The 23205-nt window shown below is 60.0% G+C and overlaps 1 protein-coding gene across 14 annotated transcripts in view; it reads left to right on the top strand.

The window, feature by feature from the left end:
* DLG3 (discs large MAGUK scaffold protein 3) overlaps positions 1-23205 on the top strand; it is a 79906-nt gene that overhangs the window by 48153 nt on the left and 8548 nt on the right. For 8 of the 14 annotated variants that reach the window (XR_012634339.1, XR_012634336.1, XR_012634338.1 and 5 more), the window contains 11 exons: positions 1767-1891; positions 2375-2544; positions 2925-3061; positions 3377-3521; positions 3673-3832; positions 8504-8660; positions 9085-9187; positions 15045-15159; positions 18917-19093; positions 19785-19860; positions 20459-20558. Coding sequence is in view for 10 of the 14 variants with exons in the window: in XM_074914873.1 (XP_074770974.1) it covers positions 1767-1891; positions 2375-2544; positions 2925-3061; positions 3377-3521; positions 3673-3832; positions 8504-8660; positions 9085-9187; positions 15045-15159; positions 18917-19093; positions 19785-19860; positions 20459-20558 (1465 nt within the window). In the remaining 4 variants the exon portion in view is untranslated. Of the gene's footprint in view, positions 1-1766; positions 1892-2374; positions 2545-2924; positions 3062-3376; positions 3522-3672; positions 3833-8503; positions 8661-9084; positions 9188-9413; positions 9498-15044; positions 15160-18916; positions 19094-19784; positions 19861-20458; positions 20559-22260; positions 22307-23205 lie in introns of those variants that run through there. The other 6 variants (XM_074914876.1, XM_074914881.1, XM_074914880.1 and 3 more) reach the window with 3 other exon arrangements.

The following is a 23205-nucleotide window of genomic DNA, read 5'->3' as shown; positions in this document are numbered from 1 at the left end:
CCTTCACCTGGTCCCCAGTGGGATCCAGCAGCACCATTTTACTGCAGGAGAAGCACCTTGGTGCTTGTGGATGACTCTGTCCTCTTGCTGGGGTGTTTGACTCCTGCAGGTGACCTCAGTGTTCCCTAAAATCGCTGGTCTGTCGCTGTTATTAATCCTTGTCCCTATAAAGACAAAGGCAAATTCAGCAGTGGTTTAGGGGCAATAACTGAGGAAACACCATCTGCAGAGGGATGTGGCTTTGGGTTTACCCACCATACATGTGTCCACAGCAGGAGCTGCCCCCATATCTACATCAGCCCCAATGACAGCTAAGAAATCCTTTGAAATCCTTTTCAAAGTTTATCAAAATAAAAATAAATACCTGGATAACGTTCCGGTTTTGTACCTAGTGTCAGAGCACACCTTTCCGTAGACAGGCACAACGAATAGCTGGAGACCGTTTTGCACAGTCTCACCTGCCTTGCTTGGGGCCAGGCTGGGTCTCCAGTGACAGTAAGCAGCTAGTTTGAGCTGGGCTCGGGGTAACCTGCATCCAGCTTAGAGGAAGGAGAGCGGCCTCAGACCTTTCGCCATTGAGTGCCTCCTTGTCACATGCCAGCCAAATCCCAGCTGGCAGGAGAGCATCTGGGAGTGTTGCACAGTGCCAGGCATTGGTGGCTCTTGGATATGCCATGTGCTGTGTCACGAGTGGCATAAAGTCATAGCGGGGACCTCTGTGTCGCCACAAGAGCTGATGCTGGGCCCAAGCTGCTGGGCAGAAGTGTGAGGCGCAGCCAGTGCTAGGTGATGCTGGGGAGTCTGAGCTCCAGTGTGGCTCTCCTGGCCACAGGTCCCCCACAAGGGCAGAGCTCTCCATCACCTAACGCTGAGCACTTGGCCCAAGCCTGTTGGTGCATGAAAGAGGTGGCATGATAGGATGTGACTGTCAGCTCTTCCGCATGAGAAAACAAGGTGAGGAGCCATCTGATTTTCAAAGTGGAGCAGAAAAAGCAGGAATTGTCCACTTGCATCAAGCATGGAGCTGGAAGCAGCGCCTGTGAGTGTGTCACTAATTGCAGGGGATCCTGCAAGCGGGAGAGGCAGCACAGGGTCGCGGCCACTCATCCTGGGATGGGACTGGAGATACAGCATGGCCCCTGTATTCTCCCCGGCCAGACTTCAGCAGAACAAAGCTCAAGTGATGCTCCGGGCATGTCCAGGAGGAAGAGAAGGCAGAACTGGAGACCCTGCTCCATCCTGACAGCCCCCTCCACCCAATCCTGCATATTTTGACATCAGCACTGCTGGTCCTCGAGTTGGCTCCTTGCTGAGGCTGCATCCCAGGGTGCAGGGGTGGGATGCTGGTGACTAGTACAAGCCCCGCTGCTCCATGCAGGCTGCAGCATTGGTGTCTCCTCCTGGGGAGCAGCCAGCAAGGGGAGGTTTTCTCCGCCAAGGACCACCCCCTATTCCCCCAGCTCGCTGCCTGCCTCAGAGTCTCTCAGCGGAGACGCGGTAGTGAGGGAGGTCCTCGGCGGCTCCCACTCTCCCACTCCATCTGTTCGGTGCTCCGCGCTGCTGCACCGAGCGCCTTGGCTGATGAGTGCCGGCCTCCCCTCTGGCCGAGCATCCCTCTGCCCCCTGAGCCAGGCATCCTGGGGTGCAACAGATGCTGTAAGGGCTCCCACACCCCGGGCAGCCGTGGCTGGTGGGGAAGCGCTTCAGGAGGGCCGGCAGCAAGCGGTTGCCCGCGGGGGAAAGACGCAGTGTTTGATTTCCCGCAGGGTAACTCCGGCCTTGGCTTCAGCATAGCAGGAGGAATCGACAACCCCCACATTCCAGATGACCCGGGTATCTTCATCACCAAAATCATCCCCGGGGGAGCGGCAGCCATGGATGGCCGTCTAGGGTGAGTACAGGGCCAGGGAGCAGTCCCATCAGGGTTCTCCCCAGGGACCCTCTAGGCAGCTCCTGTCCCCCTCCCCTGCCATGGTCCCCAGCACTCCTCCTGGTCCCTTCCCCATAGCCAAGTCCCCTCAGTGCAGGGATGCCTGTGATCCCCTGTCACCAGCCTCGGGTCCGCAGCCACCCCTCCACCCTTCCCTGCGCCAGGCTCTGGCTCCCAGCCTTCCCCCTGCAGCCCAGAGCAGGATCCAGCCTTTCCCCTCATCTCCCATCTCCACCAGGGTTGCACTGTAGGGACCAGTCCTGCTGTCTCCCCCTTCGTGAGGGACCCCACTCTCACCCCAGCAGGGCAGGATCTGGCCAGCTTGACCAGCTCTCCTTCACACAAGGGTCTGCGCAGCCGAAGGAGGGTGGCAGAGGTGTCCAGAGGAGGGTGGCACAGGCTGGCAGTTCCCCAGGGGAGCTCAGGGCCACCCTGTGCCCTCAGGGTGAACGACTGCGTGCTACGGGTGAACGACGTGGACGTCTCCGAGGTGGTGCACAGCAAAGCTGTGGAGGCCCTGAAGGAAGCAGGCCCGGTGGTGCGGCTCGTGGTGCGCCGCCGGCAGCCCCCGCCAGAGACCATCATGGAGGTCAACCTGATGAAGGGCCCCAAAGGTGAACCCCTCACTCTGCTTGCAGGACCAGGGTGCCCCGCTGCCCCACGGGACAATGTGGGGTGGCCCCTCGGGGTGGTATGCGACGGGGTGTGAGGCAGCATCGTGGGGGCTGTGGGATGCAAAGTGACACTGCCACGGTGCAGGATGCCACAGGGGGGCACAGCAGCACGGGATGCTATGGGGCACGGGGTGTGGGACAGCCCCACGGTCAGTGCACAGTGGCTGGGCTGTTCCCTCACAGCAATGGGGTGGCGTATTGCCTGCTGGGTTTGGGGCAGGGTGGGAAACCTGGTGAGGCAGAGGGGCCATGGTGTCAGCCTGCGGCTCTGTCCATCTGTCTGTCCCTCACCCCTCACCTGCCATCTCACTCCCCCTCAGGCCTGGGGTTCAGCATCGCAGGGGGCATCGGGAACCAGCACATCCCTGGGGACAACAGCATCTACATCACCAAGATCATCGAGGGAGGTGCTGCCCAGAAGGACGGACGCCTGCAGATTGGGGACCGGCTGCTCGCAGTAAGCCCCATGCCCACAGCCGGTCGCGAGGAAAAGCCAGGCAGTGTCTGCCGTGCCGATCCTGAACCCCAGCACCCCTCACTCCGACAGCCCCATGCCCCTTCCCTGGGGTCCCCACCGGGATGGGGCTGTGGGAGGGGCAGGCACAGCACTGGCTGCAGACAGGAGGGCCAAAGGCCAAACCCATGGAGATGGGACTGTCTCCAAAGCTACTGCAACACCTACTCTGTGGAAAACCGCTCTGCTCCCGCAGGGCTGCTTTGCCTCCTGCCCTCATGCCTGCAGCCGTGTCACCCAGCCCCTTCCCTCCGGCAGGTGAATAACACGAACCTGCAGGACGTGCGGCACGAGGAGGCGGTGGCCGCCCTGAAGAACACCTCTGACATGGTGTACCTGAAAGTGGCCAAGCCCGGCAACATCCACCTCAACGACATGTACGCGCCCCCCGACTACGCCAGCAGTACGTACGCCTCCAGCCGCTGGTGCGGCAGCCGGGGCACCGCAGAGCTGGGGGGGACAGAGCGTGCTGGGCAGCGGGCAGTGCTGGGCTGGTCTCCATGTCTGCTGTGCGAATGGATTTCTGCTCCTGATGTCCTTCTCCTCCCCTGCAGCCTTCTCAGCCTTGGCTGACAACCACATAAGCCATAACTCCAGTTTGGGCTACCTGGGCAGCGTTGAGAGCAAGCCTGCCTACCCAGTCCCTCCCCAGGTGACTCCATCCCGGTACTCACCCATCCCTCGGCACATGATCGGGGACGATGACTTCACCAGGTGAGTACCAGGCATGAGCATCCCTATTCCCTGCTCCTTCTTCCCTCTCTTTCCCTCCCTGGCTGCTTGACCTTATCCCTGCTGCCTCGTGCTCGAGTGCAGAGCCTCGGCCAAAAGCCCATTTGTGGATGCATGGTGCAAAGCTTGGGGGCTTCGCAGTGAGCTCCATGCTCACCCCCCCAAGATCATCCCTGCTCTGTCACTCCCTGGCTTGTTGCATCCTCCCTTCCTTGTTCCCCTCCTGCTCCTCCCCGAGCCTTACACTTCTGCATTTCAGCTTCTTTCTCCTACTTGTTTTACAATCCCTGCAATACAAGGTGTTCCCTACCCTGACACTGCCATCCGGTGCCAGCAGCTTCCAGGCTGTGAGCTGGCTGTCCCTGAGCAGAGCTGTGTTGGGTGTGAGGGGCTGGGGAGGACACTGGTCTGTGTACAAGTAGGGCTTCTCCTCTTCGAGCCTTGCCTGGCATTCACCTGCACCAGGTGCTATCTGACCAGTGGCCAGCCCTGGGCTTGACATCCTGCACAGCCCTGGCATGGCCCCATTTTCCCCACTAGCGTCATTTACCTGCACAAGCAGATTTGTTTCCTGAACCCAGGAAATAAAGAGGAGCACAAAGGAGACATTGCTCTGAGCCTAAACGCAGTGTAAAACTTCTCCAAAGCTTCGTGCTGAGGATGGGAGTGTGAGATCTGGCTGGTCCTGCTCTGCTTGCCTGGACTCACAGCTTTCCCTCTGTTTGCAACAGCCTTGTGGCCAGTGCTGAGCCTGCTCTTGGTTTGGTATTTCCAGGGCCAGGGCTGTAGGGCTCAGGCTGTATTCCTAGGACTGACTCTTCAGTTCGGCTTAGAGCTGGATCTGTGGTTAGGAGCAAGGTTGCAGGCTAGTTTCAGGGTTGCATTTGCAGTGGAAGATGCCGCAGCCTTGGCTGGGATTGTCCTATTCAGGATGCTGGCTGATGCCAGAGCGAGAGACCCTGACTTGCCATCCAGCATCAGGTCTGCTGTCCCCCAGGAGTGCCTGCACTCACCTTCACCACGGGGATTTCTCGCTTCTTGGTGCTCGGCCGCAGCTGGGTGCCTCTGCACGCCATGACCTGTGCAACACCAGCCTCTGCCCGCACCCCATCTCTCCCACCTGCTCCTGGCACCAGCGATGCCGGTTCTACAGCCTGTTCCCAGCACTGCATCCTCATCGGGTGTAGCAAGTCTTGTGCTCTCAGGGCACTGGAGGATGATGCCACATGCAGGAGCAGTGCTTCCTGCCATTACGTTGCATCACAGCACTTGGAAAATGCACCACCTTTCTCTCGCCAGTCCTACCAGCATGTCCCTTCCTACACCCACCAACGTCCTTATTTGTGGGCCAGAGAGCGGAGAGAGCAGCCCAGCCCGGGCTGGACATAGCCCGGTGGCGATGGCCCGGCGATGGCTCGGCAGTGGCTCAGCGGTGGCTTGGCAGTGGCCCCGATGCAGCACGTGCTGGTGGCCACTAGAGGATGGTGCTGCCCTGCGGAGGGCCCTGCTGCAGACAGGCTGACACCGCTGGGCCACTGTCCCCAGCCACAGCCCCCTGCTCCCTGCCAGATACACCGCTGGGCCACTGTCCCCAGCCACAGCCCCCTGCTCCCCGCCAGATCCGCAGCCTGCCATGGGCTCAGCACCTCCCTCATCCAGCCCAGGGCAGCGCTGAAAACCTCATGTGCATCACCAACCCCTCCACCAGGACAGCTTCATCGCCGCCGCGGGTCTGTTAGCTCATGCGTCACCAAGATTGCGCACTGGGACCAGCATGGGCCAAATGCATCTCACTGGTGTGGGGAAAGGCAGCGACTCCCCTGAAAAACCAGCTGTCTCCCAGGAGGCTCCTGCCAGGCATTCCCCAAGAAGAGCGGAGGTCCTGGCGGGCACAAGTGCTGCTGCAGACATGGACATGGCTCCAGTGATCCTTGTGTCCTGCAGCACCCAGGAATGGGAACCAGAACATCTGTTTTTCCATGGGCTCCACCACAGCAACCCAGACCCAGCACAGCCCCACAGGATCCCCGCAGTCGCTCTGTGCTGAGGTCCCAGTGTTAACGCTGCAACATCCAGCGTGGGATCTGCCTGCAGGATCAGTGCCCTGCCTCCCGGGATGGGGATGGAAGTGGAGAGTGCATGTCATTACTGAGACCTGAGATGTACTTGTCTGGGGCTTCATTTCCTCTCCTTGTTCCTGTTGTGTTGTTCTACCTTGCACCAAACCGTCTGGTCCTCATCAATGCTGGAGATGCTTCCCCCCCAGGTCAAGCTGGGGTGGTGGTTCCTGCACTCGGCTTGGGCAGTGGCAAAACGAAAGGGGCAAAGCTAGTTCATCAGCTGGTTGGAGGCAGGGTTTGCAGACCCAGAAATCTGACCTATTTCTTACCCTGGGAGAGCTCTAGCCCCAGGCACAGTTTTGCTGCAGAGGCACTGGTGGCTGCAGCCCTCTCTGCCACCTCACAACCACTGCTGAGCCAAGCACTGGTGGCATCCTGAGGAGTTGGGGTCAAGCCTTTTTTGACCCCAGTGGCGTTCCCATGGTGTTTACCCGGTCTCCTCCTGGTCCCGGCGCATCCCAGCCCCAAACTATGGTCCAGCTGATCCCTGAGCCCCGCTTAGCTCAGAAGTTGAACACAGCCAAAGGCCATAAAAATAAAGCAGGTTTTTTCTGAAGGTTGCAGGGTAGATTCATCCTCTGCCCCATCAGAAATGCATAGCTGGAGTTACAGCTCTGCTGTACCTCTGCATTTGAAGGCAAGGGCCTGTGGCGATGCATGGTGTGTGTGGAGCTGCAGGGATGGGGAAATGGTGGCGAATTTGCCCTCACTTGGGTGCTCCACCCACTCGGGGCTGTTCTGTCCATGCCTGCAGGGGCAGGAAGGAGTTAAGTCTGTAGGGTCTAGCAGAGGAAAGGCTGTGTCCTTTCAGTGCTTCCATAAAAAACCCTGTGTGTGGGTCGGGGAAGCCACCGGCCCTGCAGCCGTCAAGAGGCAGAGACAGGCAGCGCTGGGCGGCCGTGGCGCAGAGCATTCAGAACATTCCTGCCCCTCACGCCTCCTGGCCGGCGCTGCTAGCAGAGCCTGCCACGCCGCAATGTTCACCGTCAATGTGTCGTCGTCCATGTCCTACGGGGGACAGCCGTCCCTGTTCCCTTCCAGGCAGTGGCGAGGCCACAGGAGCAAGTGTGACCAGAGGTAGGGGACTGGGATGCTGCTATGCCTGGTGGGAGGCACAGGGATGGGGAGAGGAGCAGATGGGAGAGGCAGGAGGGTCAGGCTGTGCTGAGCCCAGGGTCTGGGCAGGACAGAAGCCCACCAAAACCTCCTTGCAAGGCATCCTGCACTTCTGTCTGTCCCCCTCCTGCTCTATTGCTCCTTATAAGGTGGATGCCTGGAGCTAAGTGACATTCAGACCATCAGGATTCCTCCACGGGAAAGGATGGTGGGAGACTTTTCCTGGGGTGCTGGCACATGTCCCTGGAGGTAATGCCTGCATCCATGAAAGCACCGAAACCTTCCCCCATCCACCCAGCTGATAGCAGTGATGCTCCAGCCTGGCCTGGGGGGCTGAAGAAGATGTTTTCTTGCAAGAGTAGCCTGGGAGCATGCTGACAGGCCGCAGGGCTTTATGCTGTCTGCTCAGCCAAACTTTTTTCCCCTGGGTCCCTGCTCCACTCATGGCACCTGAGCCCCGCTCCTTCCCTGACTGTCGCCAGCAGCTGGGGGGGCAGCTGGGCTGGCCGCTGGGCTGGTCCCCCCCAGAACCCCAGAGTCCCCTTAGCACAAGTCTGCCAGCATTTTAGGGCCCACTGCAGGTGCCCTCAGCCAGTGCCGTGCCTGGGGTTCCAGCATCTCTCCTGCTGTGTCCCAATGATCTCCCGCTGCTCCCTGGCAGGCACAGAGTTGATCGGGCTGCTGAGCTCACTGGCAGATCCTTGGTCCTTGCAGTACCTGCTGGAGCACCCAGGATCCAGCCAGTCACCACAGCCGATGCACTGATGGTCCCCAGTGTAGTGTTGGCTGACAGTCACCGCCCGCCTGTGTTAGTTGTCTGGCGTCATTTATTCCTTCTTATTTTAATCCAACGCTTGAGCTGGGAGCTGCCGTTGTTCCCCTCAGACTTGTTTTTTTCCTAGACAAAAATTGGCGCAGGATTTTTGTGATGCCAGGCAGTCTTTCTGCCTTTGCCTGCCTATTGTTTGAGCTGCGAAAGAATTAAGTCATCATCGAAAAATGTAGGACTTCTGTTGAGCCGCGCAGGGCCTGTGGCATGGGGGTGTGTGGGGTTGCAGGCACACTTGTTGTGCTGCATGGGTGTGAAGGGGCTTGATCCCCCTCTCCTGGCACAGTCGTGCTGTCCTCAGTGCCTGGGCTCGTGGCATCTCACACTGCCTCACAGTCTGATGTTTCTGTGTGTGATTTCACAGTGGACTATGTCTCCGTTTGTGCTCTGTCTCATGTCACTTGTGCAACTGCCTGCACCTCTCCCATTTATCAGCCTCCTTGGTGTCGAGGGCTGAGTCACACCAGGTCGCACTCAGGGTGACTTCAGCCCCTCCAGTGTGCCGGGAAGCCCACACATGGCCGACCCTGTCACCAGCTTCACTGCCTCTCACCCCGATGTCTCCCTGTCCCATGTCTGTGCTTCCAGGGAACCCCGGAAAATCATCCTGCACAAAGGCTCCACCGGCCTGGGCTTCAACATCGTCGGAGGGGAAGATGGCGAGGGGATCTTCGTGTCCTTCATCCTGGCTGGAGGCCCTGCCGACCTCAGCGGGGAGCTGCGGAGAGGAGACCGCATCCTCTCGGTGAGTTGGTGGGGTCACCCGCTGCCCCCTCGCAGCCTCCCACAGCCCCGGGCGGGCTCCCACAGGACGCCTGTCCCCAGCCACCCGGGACGTGGTTCAGTGGGGCTGGGCCCTGCCGTGGACGTGGCCCCTGGGTGCGTAGGGTCGGATCAGCAGCCTGCCGGGGACCTGTCCCTCTGTGGCGCGGGGGCTGGCTGTGTCCTTGCCCGCCGGTCGGTGGAGGGGACCCCCGACACCCGGGCTGGCCTGGGGCAGGTACCGGGGATGCCGGTACTGTGGGTACCGGTACCGTGGCTGGGTGACGAGGCACTGAGAGTGTGGGTACCGGTACAGGCGCAGGGACAGCGGTGCCGGGGCCCAGGGCATACCAGGTCGGTGCGAGCCCCGGTGGGTCTGGTCGAGCAGAGCCGCTCTGTCCCGGCAGGTGAACGGCGTGAACCTCCGCAACGCCACCCACGAGCAGGCGGCGGCGGCGCTGAAGCGGGCGGGGCAGACGGTGACCATCATCGCGCAGTACCGGCCCGAAGGTACCGACACCGGGAACCGGGGGACGGGGCGGGGCGAGGGGCGGGGCGTCGTATGCAGATGAGGGGGAGGTGGGGCGGCGGCTGGCGCGCGGGCCGGGCGGGCCGGGAGGCCGGGGCGGGGGGAGGCCGGTGAGGCTCCGATTGGCGCGGGGGCGGGGCCCGGGGGGAGGTACGGGCGCCGATTGGTCGAGACGGCGAGGAGGGGGCGTGGCGGCGGCGTCCCGCCGGCGGTGCCTGCGCGGCTTTGTGTGCGGGCCGGGCCGCTCCGGGGCTGCTGCCGGGGGCGCCGCCGCCCCCCACCGGCCTGCAGGTGAGCGGGGCCCCGCCGACCTCGCCCGCGCCCCCAGGCACGGCCTGGGCCGCTCCTCCGGGCCTGGGCCGGCGGGGGCCTCGCGGGGAGGAGGGTGTGGGGGTCGTCTCCGGTGGCCGGGGTCTGATTGCCGGAGGGCGTCGCCACGAGGCCCCGCTCCGTGGGGTGCCGTGGGCCTTGCCGGGGGAACCGGGGCGTTCCGGAGGGGATTGCGGGTGCGGTGGCCGTCCCTTGTTCTGGGGGGCGGCCCCCTTTGCCCCCAGCGCGGTGGGCTCCGGGCACATCTACCCCCCCGCGACCGCCGCGCTGGCGGGCTGGAACCGGCCCCTCAGTGCTGGGTGGGGGCTCGTCCCCGCCTCTGAGCATCCCGCTTGCCGCGCTGCCCCGGTGACTGCCCTTCAGTAATGCTGACCTTCAATTCCCTCGGCTGAGGGACGGAGGGCTGGCGGTCCCGCGTGGGGTGGCTGCGTCCCGCGTGGGGCATCAGTGGCTGCGGGAAGGGAACTGGCAGCTGCCTACCGCAACCCTCCGTGGACCGACGGGGCTGAAGTGTCACCCGTGGGCTGGAAGGGTGAGCGCTGGAGAGGGCATCCCACCGGCGGGCGAGGGGCCAGGCGCTGCTCCCAGGGCTGCTGCCGCGCTGTGACCATGTGCCAGTGCCGGGATGCAGCAGTTCACATCCCCTGGTGAAGGTGTCTCCCCCGGGCCCCGGTGGTTTTCTCCCCCGGCACCTCTGGTCCTTCTCTGCGCCGAGGCCAGCGTGTCACCCCTCGCCTGCCCTTTGCCTTGTTCCTCTTCGGTGGCATCGCTGGGCAGTGCCCTGTGGGTCCCCGTCTCTGCTGTTCCTCTGTCCCATGGCAAAGGCCATTGGGGTGCAGAGCCGTTAGTGTCACTCAGGGGTGTGCTGTGGGTGTGGGGTTTGTTTGTTTTGGCTTGCTTCTTTCTTTTTTTTTTTTCCTTTCGTTCTTTCCAGGAAGCACTTAATGTTCTTGTATTTCTGGCTCCCTCTGCTACTTGAGATTTGGCAAAGATGCCAACCAAGAGTGGTTCCTAAACGTCAAACAGGACAAAATGTTTTCGAACCCCTTTAGACCGAGGCTGAAATGTCAGTGCTTTGTAGTCGTTGGCTTTCTGGGTCTGTGATGGCTCCTGGCACGTGCGGGCAGCAGCACTCAGCACATGGGCTGCAGCTGTCCTAGGAAGCAGCGTCGCTGCTGTGACACAGGCTGTTGTATCTTAGGAGTTGACTTCAGCACTTTAGAGGCTTGAAGGCCTGGGAGCCAAGGAGAAAGGCCTCCCTGGCATGAGCCCGGGGCGCAGACGAGGCGGGATCCCCTCGAGGGGACACATGCTCCCGAACGTTTGCCTTTTCTACTTTCGTTATGGCTTCAGAAAGAGTGGGAGAGCTGGATGGTAGGGTGCCCAAGAGAGGAGATGCTGGTGGAAAGGGGCTTTGAGAAGTTCCTCCCTGCTAGCAGAGGAGGAAAATGGCACCTGTGTCCTGTATATGAGGGCAGGTAGGACTTGCCTGTGGGGTGCTGGATGAGTTCACGCGTGCTCCGCATCGGACCTTGCTGGGGCTCTGAGCAGAGAGGCTGCTTGCACAGGTCTTGGGGGATGAGGTGCTCTCCCTTTAGGGTCCTGGTAGGCACTAGGAATGGGAAGAAGCAAAGAGAAAACCAGGGAAGGATAGAAAGAGGAGCTGCTGTCCTGCCTTCCTTCTGAGCACCTGTGCCTGGCGCAGCGCCTGTCACCGTGGCTGCATGCCATTGAGGAGCAGGAGGAGGAGGCTGCTCCCTGTGATGGTGCCTCTGGGCTCTTTGTGAGGTCCCTTCCCCCTGAGCATTTCTCCCACTGACCTTTGCCTGCTGCTATCACCAGGGCTTGGGTTTGACAATTCCCCCTCCTCACACCCCACGCAACAAAGCCTTGATATTCCTCACCTGAAAACACAAAAACTCGCATGATGGCATTTCTCTGCTCTGGCTGCTCAAAGGGAAGCGCCAGGGCCACGCAATGGCTTTGAAAAGCCTCCAAGCTTTCCCTGTGGCCATGTTCCCCTCGGCTCATCTGGGCCTGCAGCATGTGTGTCCTGTGCAGGGAGGTGTCTGTACTTTAACCCTGCAGCTGGAAGTTGTGCAGGATCAGGGCACTAAAATGCCAGGCCAGAGGGAAGAATGGAACTGGGGGTAGTTTTTGCAGGTGGCTGGGCTGGAACCTGTTGCCGAGCATCCCTGGGCTCTGCCGATAGCCCAGCGGAGCTGGCCTCGCCCTGGCCAGGCAGGTTTGCATGGTGGAGAGAGCAGGACAAGTGCACAAAGCTTTATGTGTGCTTGGATTGCTTTCCAATGCAGCTCCCCTCTCTACCAGCACCTTCTCCCCTTACACTGTCTCCTGGTGCCGAGAAATCGACTGCAGACTCACCGTCTTGCTGGCTCCACTGGGTATACTTGCAGGTGCACCACGCCAGCATGTGCCAGTGCTAGGGATCCCCAGTGCAGGCAGGCACCTGACCTCAGCTTAATGGTCTGCGGCCCACGCGTGCTCGGGCGTGCAGGGCTGTATCCTGCTCCTGGCACCGAGCTCACCCCACGGTGCAGGATCAGGCCCAGCTCCAGGGGCACCCACACCCTGGGAAGGGAAGAGCAGCAGGAGGGTGGAGCGTTATTTTTATTGAGTTGCTGAGTGGGAATAGCAAACGTCCTGTCCCTCCTGGCGCGTGGCACAGCATTGCAGTGGCACTTGTGGCAAGAGGCGCCGGGTCACTTGTTGCATATTTTTCAGTCTTGATAAGTGTGTCCTGAATGTGTCTGGCACCTGGGTCCTGTGGGAATGCCGGGGAGGTGGGGGTCAGCCGTGGCTCACCTCCCTGTCATGCTGTGGGCAAACTTCCCAGGCAAGTTTCAGCTGTGCAGGAGATCTTCCAGGCTGTGGAGGCAAGGTGGATGTGAACCAGGGAGCAAAGGCAGGAGCACTGATTGCTGAGGATTATCTGCCAATTATCTGATTGTCTCAGAGGCTGCTCCAGCATGCAGATAAGGGGGGACTGGTGGCAGCTGGGAGCATGGGATGCTCCATGTGCCTCCACTGTGCTGGGAGGGAGGTGGTGGCTTTGTTTTTGGGGCTGGCTGCTCCTCTTCCCTGTGCCCTCCCGCAGTCAGAGTGAGCACAGGTTGGTGGTTCCTTGGGAGACCCTTCCTAGGACAGGATTCTATTTGCTGTCTGGGGCATAAAGCCAGAGCAGACCCTGTGTCCTTCAGTCTGCTACATCAAGCCTGGCTTGTGCCTCTTGTGTCAGCGGGCTTTTCCCAGCCCCTCCAAGCAATGTGGCCACTCCAGAAAAATTTGGAAAGTTCCCTTCCATGGAGTGCCCTGGCCGAAGTGGTGGCATCTGAGATGTCACTCTGCCCTTGGGTTGCATGCAGGGGATGCAGTTGCTGACAAGGCAGTGGTACCCAAAGGTTGCCCTCCTGACATCCCCACCCTGATGCCAGTGGTGGCTAAACCTGCTTTTGCCCTTCACTGCCTGCCTGATCCCAAGCAGTCTGTCATTTATGCCAGGCTTCTCGTGGAGAAGGGTGTTGCAGAAGGGATTCAAGCCCATGTGGCAGGGAGCAGTAGTCCTCTCAGTGGAGAGTGTGCACCGAGTCTGTACCCTCAGTGGGGTTTGGGATGACTCGGCTGGGGATGGGGATTGTAGTGCACAACTCAGCAGCTTTCCGGGAGAAATATCTCTTCCGTACCAAAGAGGGTCTGCAGAGCAGCTGCAGATGGATGGATGGATGCTCCTGTGGGATATAAGAGCTCATGGGCGTCCTGGGGCAGAGTGAGCTGTGCTGCAGATGTTGTCGTCCACCCTGGTGTGGGGTGAGAGGTGCAGAGCAGGATGAAGCTCACATCCCTCTGCTGGGAGCTCTGTAAAACCCTGGTGCTGGTCAGCAAGTGCGAAAGTGCTGCTTTGATGTCAAACTTCAGTTTTCTTCTAAAATAAGCCTTGCCCATGCCTGGCTGCTTCTGTGTTTCCCTCTGCTAGCAGGAAGGCTGGTGGGTGCAGGGGTGCCCCTTGCATGGGGCAGCCAGGGTTGGTGGGGGTCTGATGACCCCCCCCACCTTAAGCAGCAGACTCTGCCTGGCATGCAGCACCTCTTGATGTCCCAGGGAAGGGGCTTCACATGGAGTTCGTGTGTTGCTTGGCAGTTTTTGTGTGTATCACCTTTTTCGGTCTTTAAGTAAAAACGCATCTTTGGCAGCTGAGTGCGGGAGGGGGATGCCCAGGTAGGTCTGGCTGGAGAGTCAGGAAATGCCCAGCTGCAGCTGCATAACCCCGGCTCCACGTGGGTCTGCACCGAGTGGCCTCTCTCCTTGTGCAGTGAGGGGCTGGCTCTCAAGCCCAGCCCGCAGTGCATTTCTTAGCAGCGAGTTGCTCCCGCTGCCCCTGTGCCATGCAGCTCTGCAGGCCAGGCAGCAGCCTGCACAATCGCCCACGCTGTTGGGGCTCTGCTCTGCAGTGAGTGCTTGCCTCTGCTGCTGTGCCCCGCTTCACAGAAAAAAAAAAAACAAACCACATCTAAACTGCTGGGTTGTGGAGAGTGATTTCTAGGCAAGTCTTACAGGAGAGATGAGACTGGTGCCCTCTCACTGGGACATGGAGATGTAACTGTAAGGTGTGCCCAGGGCACAAATTAAAGGGTATCGGGTGAGAACTGCCGGGGTGGGCTGTGGTGATGCTGGCAGCTTCTGGGGTGCCATGGTGCTGCAGTTGCTTGCTGCCTGGCAAACTTTCCCCAGTCAGTCCTGGGGAAGCAGGGCTGGTGCCTCCACCCTCTGCTTGTCGGCCCGACCTTTACACCCGGCTGAAGGTCGGGCTGGCACGGCGGCGGGCACTGGGGTGGTGGCTGCTCCTGTCCAGCCCCGTGGCAGAGGGGTGGTAGTGGCTTCTGGAGGGTCCTCTGGCTCCTCCTGTGGGTCTCTGCTGCTGGGATGTGGGAGCGAAAGGTGAATTCCTCCTCTCTGCTCCCCTTCTGTGGGCAGGGGCTGTTCTTTGCCTCCCCCCTTGCCCATGCCTGCTGGGGAAAGGGACTCTGCTGCCTGCAGAGCGGTGGGTGGGGACCCCCCTGATGACTGCGGTCCTGCCTTGCTGCTCCAGCTGGTGGGTGAGGGTCTTCTGGAGGGGCTCTTTTTCTTGGCACAGTTTGAACTGCTCTGTAGGTCACTGTCTTGCCAAGTCTTGCCCAGCCGTTCCCTCGCTGAGCTGCAGCTCCGTAGTGGTGGTTTCAGCAGCCCTTGCCTGAGCTGTCTGTGCAGGAGTCTGGGAGCAGCCAGTGCCCTGCCAGCTCCAGGTGCCCTGCCTGGACTCCCACAAGGTGCTGCAGCCTCTTCAGCTTTGTCCTCCCTCGTGTACGGGGACGGACAGGCTCGTGGGCAAGATGCCCCACGGACAGACTATCATTGCCTCTTTTGGTGCTTACCACTTGAGCCCTGCCTAGTGCAGGGGGGGGCCAGCTTGGGAGCAGCTCCTGCCTGCACTGACCACCTCTCTCCCCACAGAGTACAGCCGCTTCGAGTCAAAGATCCACGACCTGAGAGAGCAGATGATGAACAGCAGCATGAGCTCTGGCTCCGGCTCGCTCCGGACAAGCGAGAAGAGATCTCTCTACGTCAGGTAAGGCTCAGCCCCTGCTGCTCCAGGCAGCCAGAGGTGGGTGGGATGGGTATATCCCCACAGCACGGGATGCAGGGTGGGATGGTTCAGCTTGGGCTGTGCAGCACCTCTGTGGACAGTTGTTTCAGAGGCTGGGAAAGTGAGGGTGATAGACATATCGTGAAGCACAGAGGGTGCGGTAGGGAAAGGAGTGCTTTTGCACTGGTTCACCGGGGCTGGGTGCTCTGCAGTTGAGTGCCTTTTCCAAGGGCTGTTCTGCTTTGGAAAGCACTGGTGTCTCTACAGAGCCCTGGGTGGCTGCTGGCCAGGCCAACATGCTGGGGACTACTGGGAAACGTGGGCATCTAGCTCTGCTTCTGCCTTGCTCAGCTTGAGGAAGCATTCAGGGTGCTTTCCTCAAACCACTCCCTGCTAACAGGCTTCTCCCGGTCTCCTCCCACCATTCCTGTGGCAAGATCTGGCTGGAGGGAAGATGAACTCTTAGGAGGATTATTGCTCTGAGCCCTTGATGCGCTTTTGGTGCGGAGCCAGGCGCGGGGCAGGCAGGGGTTAAGCAGCCATGCAGCTCTAATTGTGCAAGTTCTGTGCAGCCGGGGCAGTCCCTGCTCACTGCCTGCCTCCTGCCACCTCCTGCCCACCACAGCGCGAGTGGAGTGACAACCAATGAGTAATTTTAACTTGCTAATTAAAATAATCTTGTAAGTCCTCGCCCTGCGCAGCTTGTTGCAGGTGGGGGCTGGGAGGAGCAGGGGATGCTTCTTGCCCATGGGAAGGATGACAAGGGCCGAGGCTGCATCAGCATCAGCCTGCCTCTCCCACTGACGGCTGCTCCATGCAGAGGGGCTTCAGGTTGTTGCTGGACCTGGTGTAAGCCTAGCCTGGCAGGAGGGGAGAGCTGCAGTTCACACCTTCCAGTGAGGCTGTGCAGGCATCTTGCTTGATTTAGCATCTCAGGACTCTGTGCTGGGGATGTGCAACAAGCCAGGCGCTGTGTTGAATAAACATCTTGCTAGTCCTGCTTTTACTTCCCTGCTGTCCATGGACACCTCTGTGGATGGAGCAGAGTTCAGGCTGGATCCAGCTTGAGTTGAGCTTATGAGTCTCATGTACCCTGCCTGAACAGGTGCTGCATGTACTAGGGTATGCCTGCAAGCCATTGCCTCCAGGCTGCTTGTAGCGTCTCGCATCTCTTGACGTGTCCCTCCATGTGGCTTTGGTGGCCTCCACAGCGCTGTGTCCCCTCACATACACCCAGGTGGCTTTGGATGGGAGCTGGGCAGCACCTTACTGAGAGAGCGATCCCAGGGGAGAGCTTCCCCAGGCATGTCCCTTTCCAACCCTCCCTGGCTCTGGCGGCCATGCACCCCGCAAAAGTGCTTGCGAGAGCCGCCAGTCACCCAGGCTGCACCAGCCCTTCTGGGCGGGGTAGTTTCGAGCACAGTTTACCCGAAACCAGCTGAGCTGCTGTGCTGTGGACAGGACATCAATTACAGGACTTGCTACCCAACTGCTTGAGTCAGCCTCGTGAGGCTGTGTTGCACCCCGTGTACTGTTGACAGGGCTGGATCCTGACACCTGAGTGCCTGCCGGAGCCGATTTAGGGGTGCCAGGTGCTCCCCACGTGTTTCGGAGCCACAGTCGCACAACATGGGCAGGAGTGAGGCAGGTTCACACGTTGCCTGCCTGCCTCCTGCCTGCACTGCCGCTGGGCAAAGTCCACCGGCACCAGGGCTGTGCCGGGCAGGGATGGGGGACGGTGGGCATTGTGCCTGGGCACCGGGAGGAGGCCACACCGAGTCCCTGGCACTGCTCCTCTGTCCTCTGGCCAAACCATCTGCTCTCCGGGCTGCTCGTGCGCCGTGCCATGAGCCAGGGCCGAGCAGAGCCACCACGCTGCCGTCCAGCCCCTGAGCCCTGTGCACCCCGGGGAGCCCCCAGCCATGGTGGGTCCTGGGTGCTGACGTGGCCAGGCACTGGTCTCTGGGAGTGTCGTGCCATGGGAAGCAAATGCCTCATGTCTCTGCCTCGCCGTGTCCAGCCCTTGCGCAGGCCTTGCTGTGCCTGCCCTGGGATGCCGGTGGCTGCGGCAGGAGGAGCCACGGGGCCAGCGCTGCTCTGCAGGGCAGGGTGCGGGCTGTGGGCAGGGCAGCCTGCAGCCCGCTGCTGTTCTGGAACCGGCCTGACCAGTTCCCTGGGGGCCTTGGCTCTTGTTTTGCTCCCGATGGCATCGCAGGGGCCTGCCGGCCACGCACAGCCTTATCTTTTGGCCTTTTGGCCGGGAGCTTCCTGCAAGGGTTGCTTACCTCCAGCTAAAGCACCCTGTGGTGCTTTGCTGCTGGCTCCAGTGTGCTGGGGGCTACGTTTGGGTGCAGGGGGACTGAGCACAAGAGCTGCCCCGGGACTGAGCAAGCTGGCAATGGGGGAGCAAGTTGGTGGTTGGGTGTACCTGGGCGTGTAGGGCTGCACCGGGTCTTGTCCTGGAGGGGACTTCCCAGTTCACGGGGCAGTCCCTCTTCTCCCCATTTGAGACCAGATGTCTTGATCCAGTCCCAAGTGACCTGAAAAGTTTTATTGCCCAGTGCTCCCCTGGCAGCAGTGGAGCAGGGATCTGGCTGAAGAAGTGCCCTCCCAGCTCTGCAGCTCCACAGGGACCTGCTGCATGGTCTCTCGGCCCTCTCGTTTGCACCGTGTGCTTTCTGAGTCCCCACAGTGGAAGAGGGTAGTAAGGAGGGCAGAGAGCATGTCTCCTGGTTGAGGAAGAGGCTTATTAATTCCAGGATTAAACCAGCAGCAAGCCAGTGTTTGTAGTGCTTGGGCTCATGTCAGGCTGGGGGGTGAGCAAAGCCAATGTCTCAGGAGTGAACACAGGGGTTGTGTGCTAGTGCTTTTAGTGACTGTTCCCATGGTTTGGTTTAGTTTGTCACAGACAAGCAGACATGGTTTGAGATCTGACATTAGTTGCACATGAAACCACTGAGAGCAGCTTGTGGGTATGGTCTGCAGTGCTGTGTGCAAGAAAAGTGTGTGCAGGAAGGGTATTAGTGCTCCTCTAGTTAAAAAAATAAAAAATCAAAAAATCTTTTCTGTACCTGATTAGTTTAATACTGAAGATAATTTTAAACTAAATCAGATGTTCTCAGGGGAAGCGTTTGAGCGTTTGAAAAGGATCGGTTGTGGAAGGAGATATACTTATTCTCAGATGCATTCCTAATTCACAGGCTCTGGACTAATGTACCCCTGGACATAACTAAAGCGTGTGCTCAAAGTGCCCTGTGGTCTCTGCCTGTGTGACTGCCCACCAGCAGTGGGGTCTGATGTTCCCCATCCTGCTCCTTGGCCCCGCAGCCCCTGGGAGGGATGGTGGGGAGTAGCTTTGCACCCCATCTCCCTGCTGCCCTCATGCGCGCTGCTGCTTTGTTGAGGCCTTGTGAGCTTCACCTGCTTGCTAACCACAGACCTCTTCAGTGCATCTGTGGTTTATGTGCCTCTTGCAGCTGAGGTCAAGAGCGAGTTGGTTTGGTCCAGCACTGTTATTCCTGTGTTGCATGCTTTGGGGCTTGTGCTGAGCCCGCCAGTGGGAGCTGTGTGCTGGTGGTTCTGGGGTGCAACTTGCCTCAGCAGGAGGCTTCCCCAAAGTTTGGGTTTAAATCCCTTAAGGTATGAAGGTGGCAGTGCCCCAGGAGGTTGGCTGTGCTGCTGCCCTCACTGCCTGGCCATCCTTAGGGAAGGCATCGCTCCTCTCTCTGCTCCTCTGCAGAGCCCTGTTTGACTACGACCGGACCCGGGACAGTTGCTTGCCCAGCCAGGGGCTCAGCTTCTCCTACGGGGACATCCTGCATGTCATCAATGCCTCTGATGATGAGTGGTGGCAAGCCAGGCTTGTCACGCCCCACGGCGAGAGCGAGCAGATTGGAGTCATCCCCAGCAAGAAAAGGTGAGTGTCCATCAGCAGGAGATGTCACACATGGTGCCTCCTTGTTGCTCCCCAGCCTCTGTGAGCCCTGCAGCCCTTGGGGGTCTGCTCAGAGTGGGATCTTCTTGAGGTTCCATCTCACCTGCTCCTCCTCTGGCTGTGTGGCATGAAGGACACTGCAGTTGCAAGCTGGACCTGTGTGCAGGTCTCCCTGGGGAGATGTTCTCCAAAGCTGGGTGAGACTCCCAAGTGAGGAGGGGAGCACTCGGACCCCTCTGGGGTTCCTGTGGGGATGGAGAGCTAGTGTTAGCCAGTCTGGAGCTCTGGGTGAGAGCAGAACCACAGCAGTGACTGCAGGCTGCTCCTTGTGTCCTCTGACAACCTCTGCAAGCCAGGTTCCATGAGGTGGGAAGTCACAGGGAGCAGAGGAGCTGGCTGCCGCTGCCTTCCGGTCGGCAGAGCCAGGCCCGTATCTGTCCCCCACCCCTCCTGGGAAGGTTGGCTTTTCCCCTCTCCTGCTCCTGCAGATGCTGGCCTTGGCCAGACCCTGGTCAGGTGGTTCCACCTCTGTCCCTCTCTGGGAAGGAGCTGCCCTTTGCCAATGGGGCCACCACCCAAGGGTGCATGGAGCCACCTGGGGAGGCTATCAGGTGGCATGATGGGCATGTGTACAGGACTAGCAGCTCTTTCTCCCCCTTTAACTTCCAATCAGGGTGGAAAAGAAGGAGAGAGCACGGTTGAAAACAGTGAAGTTCCATGCCAGGACTGGAATGATTGAGTCCAACAGGGTAAGTGCCAAGCTGGGGCTCAGCAGGGCACCTTGACCCAGTAGCTAGCAGGGGCAGGATGAATCCCAGCAGCCTGGTGGGGCAGCTGGAGCAATCCCAAAGCAAAGGACAGTGTGACTGGATCTGCCCCAGGCCCTCATCTGCTCGGCACCAATCCTCCATGACTGTGCAGGGGGTGAGCAGAGGAGCCTGGGATGGTGCAAAAGTGCTGGGGAAGGACCCCTGGTTGGACTGGTCGGGGAGCAGAGAGTGTCTCACTATCTCCCGTGGCTGGGAGCTGACTGCAGGCAGCTCATGCAGGTGAAGGTGGCTGCCCTCACCCCTGCGTGGAGTGCTTAGCGAGCAGATGAGGAAGGGAGAACAGCCTGGCAACCCCTGCAGAGCTGCTGATTGCCCCGTCAGCTTCCCAGCATTCCTACCACGTTTTTCTCCACGCTTAATTTTTTTCCTGCATTACAGTTTCCATGTAACCTCCATGATTTCATTTGAGGGTAACTGCCCTGACACAGCTCCTCATTGTCTCTTCATTTTAATTTTTCCCACATACGTTAAACGCCATTGTTTTTTCTGTCCTCCCTTCCATCTCCATGTTCTTCAGTCGATCAAAACGAAACGTAAAAAGAGTTTCCGCCTCTCTCGAAAGTTTCCATTTTACAAGAGCAAAGAAAACTTGGCCCAGGAGAGCAGCGGACAGGAACGTAAGTAGCAGCTGGCCAGAGAGGGCAGGCGTGCAACCCTCAGGTCCCCTGCCTTGGGGGGAGAGATTGAGCACGTTTCTGTAGCCAGGGGTCCTGGTGTCTCCCCTTGGTCGGGTCTGTGCTCCACAGTCGTGCCAGCAGCTAGGGACAAACCAGAGCTTGAAATGAAAGCAACGGCTGCGGGCTGGTGTTCTCTTTCTCTCTCTCATGTTTAATGTCTTCATCCTTTCATCCAACTTTACACTCACCTGACCCCCTGCTCTCCCTCCCGCTACTCTCCCCTCCCTGCTGCAGGCTCTGCTCCCTCCCTCCACCTGCCTAGGGCTGCTCCCTTCCAAGCGAGGGGCTGGCCACCTCCTGCAGAGCTTTTCCTGTCCCAGTCAGGGCTGAGGGGCTGGGGAGGTCCTGGCTATGCTCCCCGTCTCCCCTAGAAGTGACTCACAACTATGTATTCCTGTCTGAGAATCCTTCCCACAGGTTAAACCCTGTGAGTATGGGAGACCCGAGCCCTCGCTGGTGGAGGAGCTGCCCATCCACGACTGAGGCACATGGTAGTTGGCTGCAGATGTTGGGGGTTCCCCAGCTCTCACCTGGCAGCACCCCGGGGCTCCCAGTGAAGGCAGGGCATGCAGCTTGTTGGCCCTAATTCTGACGCTGGCTGCACTGGAGTCGCTTGCCAAACCCAGCCCCTCCTCCTTTCAGATGCTTAACTGCATCTGCTCCTTCTGCAAGTGTCCAGACAGAGAGCCTCAGTCCTCGATCCTCAGGGAAGAGGAGGTGGGGGAGGCAGAACCGTGTCTCTGCCCCAGTGCCAGCGCAGCAAGTGTGTCCCCTCCCCTCCAGTGGCTCTCTTGGGTGTGACACAGAGGCAGGAGGTTGATGCTGGGAGCTGCCCACATCCCTCTGCTGCCCTTGCCAGGCTGGCGCCAGCTTCCAGTGAGTTTAACAGCCAGCGTGAGCCTCTGGCCTGTGGTGAAGGTTAAGTCTGGGGGTCTTCTGTAGTGCCTGGACACGGCTGGGCTCCAGTCAGCTCCATGCTGGAGCTGGGGACTCACTGGGGCACAGGGATGGGACAGGCAACTTCGCCAGCCCGTGTCACAGACCCACAGCCAGCTCCCTGTGTTCGGCCGCTGTCCGTCCCAGCTTGCAGTGGGGGGTCGTTCCCACGTGTTTCCACAGCCCATACAAGCACTGGGGCGTGGGCAGCTAACACATGCCAGTGGGGAAAAATGTGTCCCTCTGCCACGTGTTGGAGGACTGGCTGTGCTGTGTCTTCCCCCGGAGCGGCCAAGCTGTTCCAGAGGCCTGCAGAGCCGCCATGCCCTGTCAGTACACCCCATCAGGCACCGTGGAGAAACACCCTGGCCCTGCTTGCTGGTAGCTCAGGGCTGCAACCCCTCGGTGCCAGCACGTGCTGCCGTGGCCACCCTGCCCTCCCCAGACCCAGGGTGGCCCGTGGGGGCTCTTTGGCAGAGAGGAGGAGCTTGGGGGGGGATTCAGCAGCACAAGGCGAGAGCCATTAGCAGCGGGCTGATGGCATCAGCTCTGAAAACATGTAACCTCACTTGCAGTTGCAGCTCTGGGCCGTTCTGCACTCCTGTCACTAATGCTGATCTGGCTCTGTCTCCCCCATCCCTCTGACTGCCCTCTCCCGCGCTCTCTTCTCTCCCCCTCTTCCCCTTCTCGCTGTCTGTGAAATCAGGACTTCCCTGGGTTAAGTGACGATTATTATGGAGCAAAGAACCTGAGTAAGTCGAATTTCGATGCGCATCATTCACTTTCCGTCGCTGGCATGCCTGGTGGTGCCTGGGGAGCGGCCGGGCTCCAGCTGGGGCAGCTGCGCTTCTCCGGGTGCGGGGAAGGAGCCCTGCGAGCGCTGCCCCTCTGCTGGGGAACGCCGCTTCTGCCGGCGGAGGCTGCTGGGCTTGGGAAGGCGCTGCTGCTGCACGCGGGAGGGGATGGGGGAGTTTGCTTGGGGATGTTGGCCATGCCCTAAGCGCGCCCAGCTGAGTGCTGCCTGCTGCACCCGGGGTGAGCTGTGCCTCCTCATCCTCCTTTTCCTCCTGCTCCTAGCTGGGCTGGCTGCTGGTTTAGCGCTCAGAGACTCAGAGCCACTGCCAGTGCAGGTGGGAGGTGACCATAACCATGACGGGTCTGCTCTGAGTGGGGCGAGTGACAGTGTTTTGAAGTGTTGCCACCTTCCCTGGGGCACCACGTATCCAGAGCTGAAAAACAATGATGACAGGAGCCCCTCATCTCTCCCAGCCGGGTGTGAGTCCCTTGCTGAGCTCCACACCCCCCCCAACTAGTGCAGAGCCTGACCGGGGGCAGACAGCAGCCAGCAAGCCTCTGTGGGGCAGTCACAGCACTGGGATCAGCATAAGCAAGCAAAGCCCCAAACTCTGTCCCATCATGTCACTGTCTTGTCTTTGTGAGTGCCAGCCCCATCCCCAGAGGTAGGGTCCCCCATCCCCGTGCTGGTGTGGAGCTGGGCCCTCCCCTGCCCCCCATATGCATGCTGCACCGGCTCCCCCTGCCAGCACCCTCCTCCTTATGCACTCCACCTTCCCTCCCTCAGCCTGGGAAGCCCAGCACCTGCACACGTCTGCCCATGCTGGCCAGGCAGCCCCCTCCTGGCATCCCTGCC

This window comes from Athene noctua, chromosome 11 (assembly GCF_965140245.1).
Source record: "Athene noctua chromosome 11, bAthNoc1.hap1.1, whole genome shotgun sequence".
Classification (NCBI taxonomy): Eukaryota; Metazoa; Chordata; class Aves; order Strigiformes; family Strigidae; genus Athene; species Athene noctua.
This window is presented reverse-complemented; position numbering and strand designations above follow the sequence as displayed.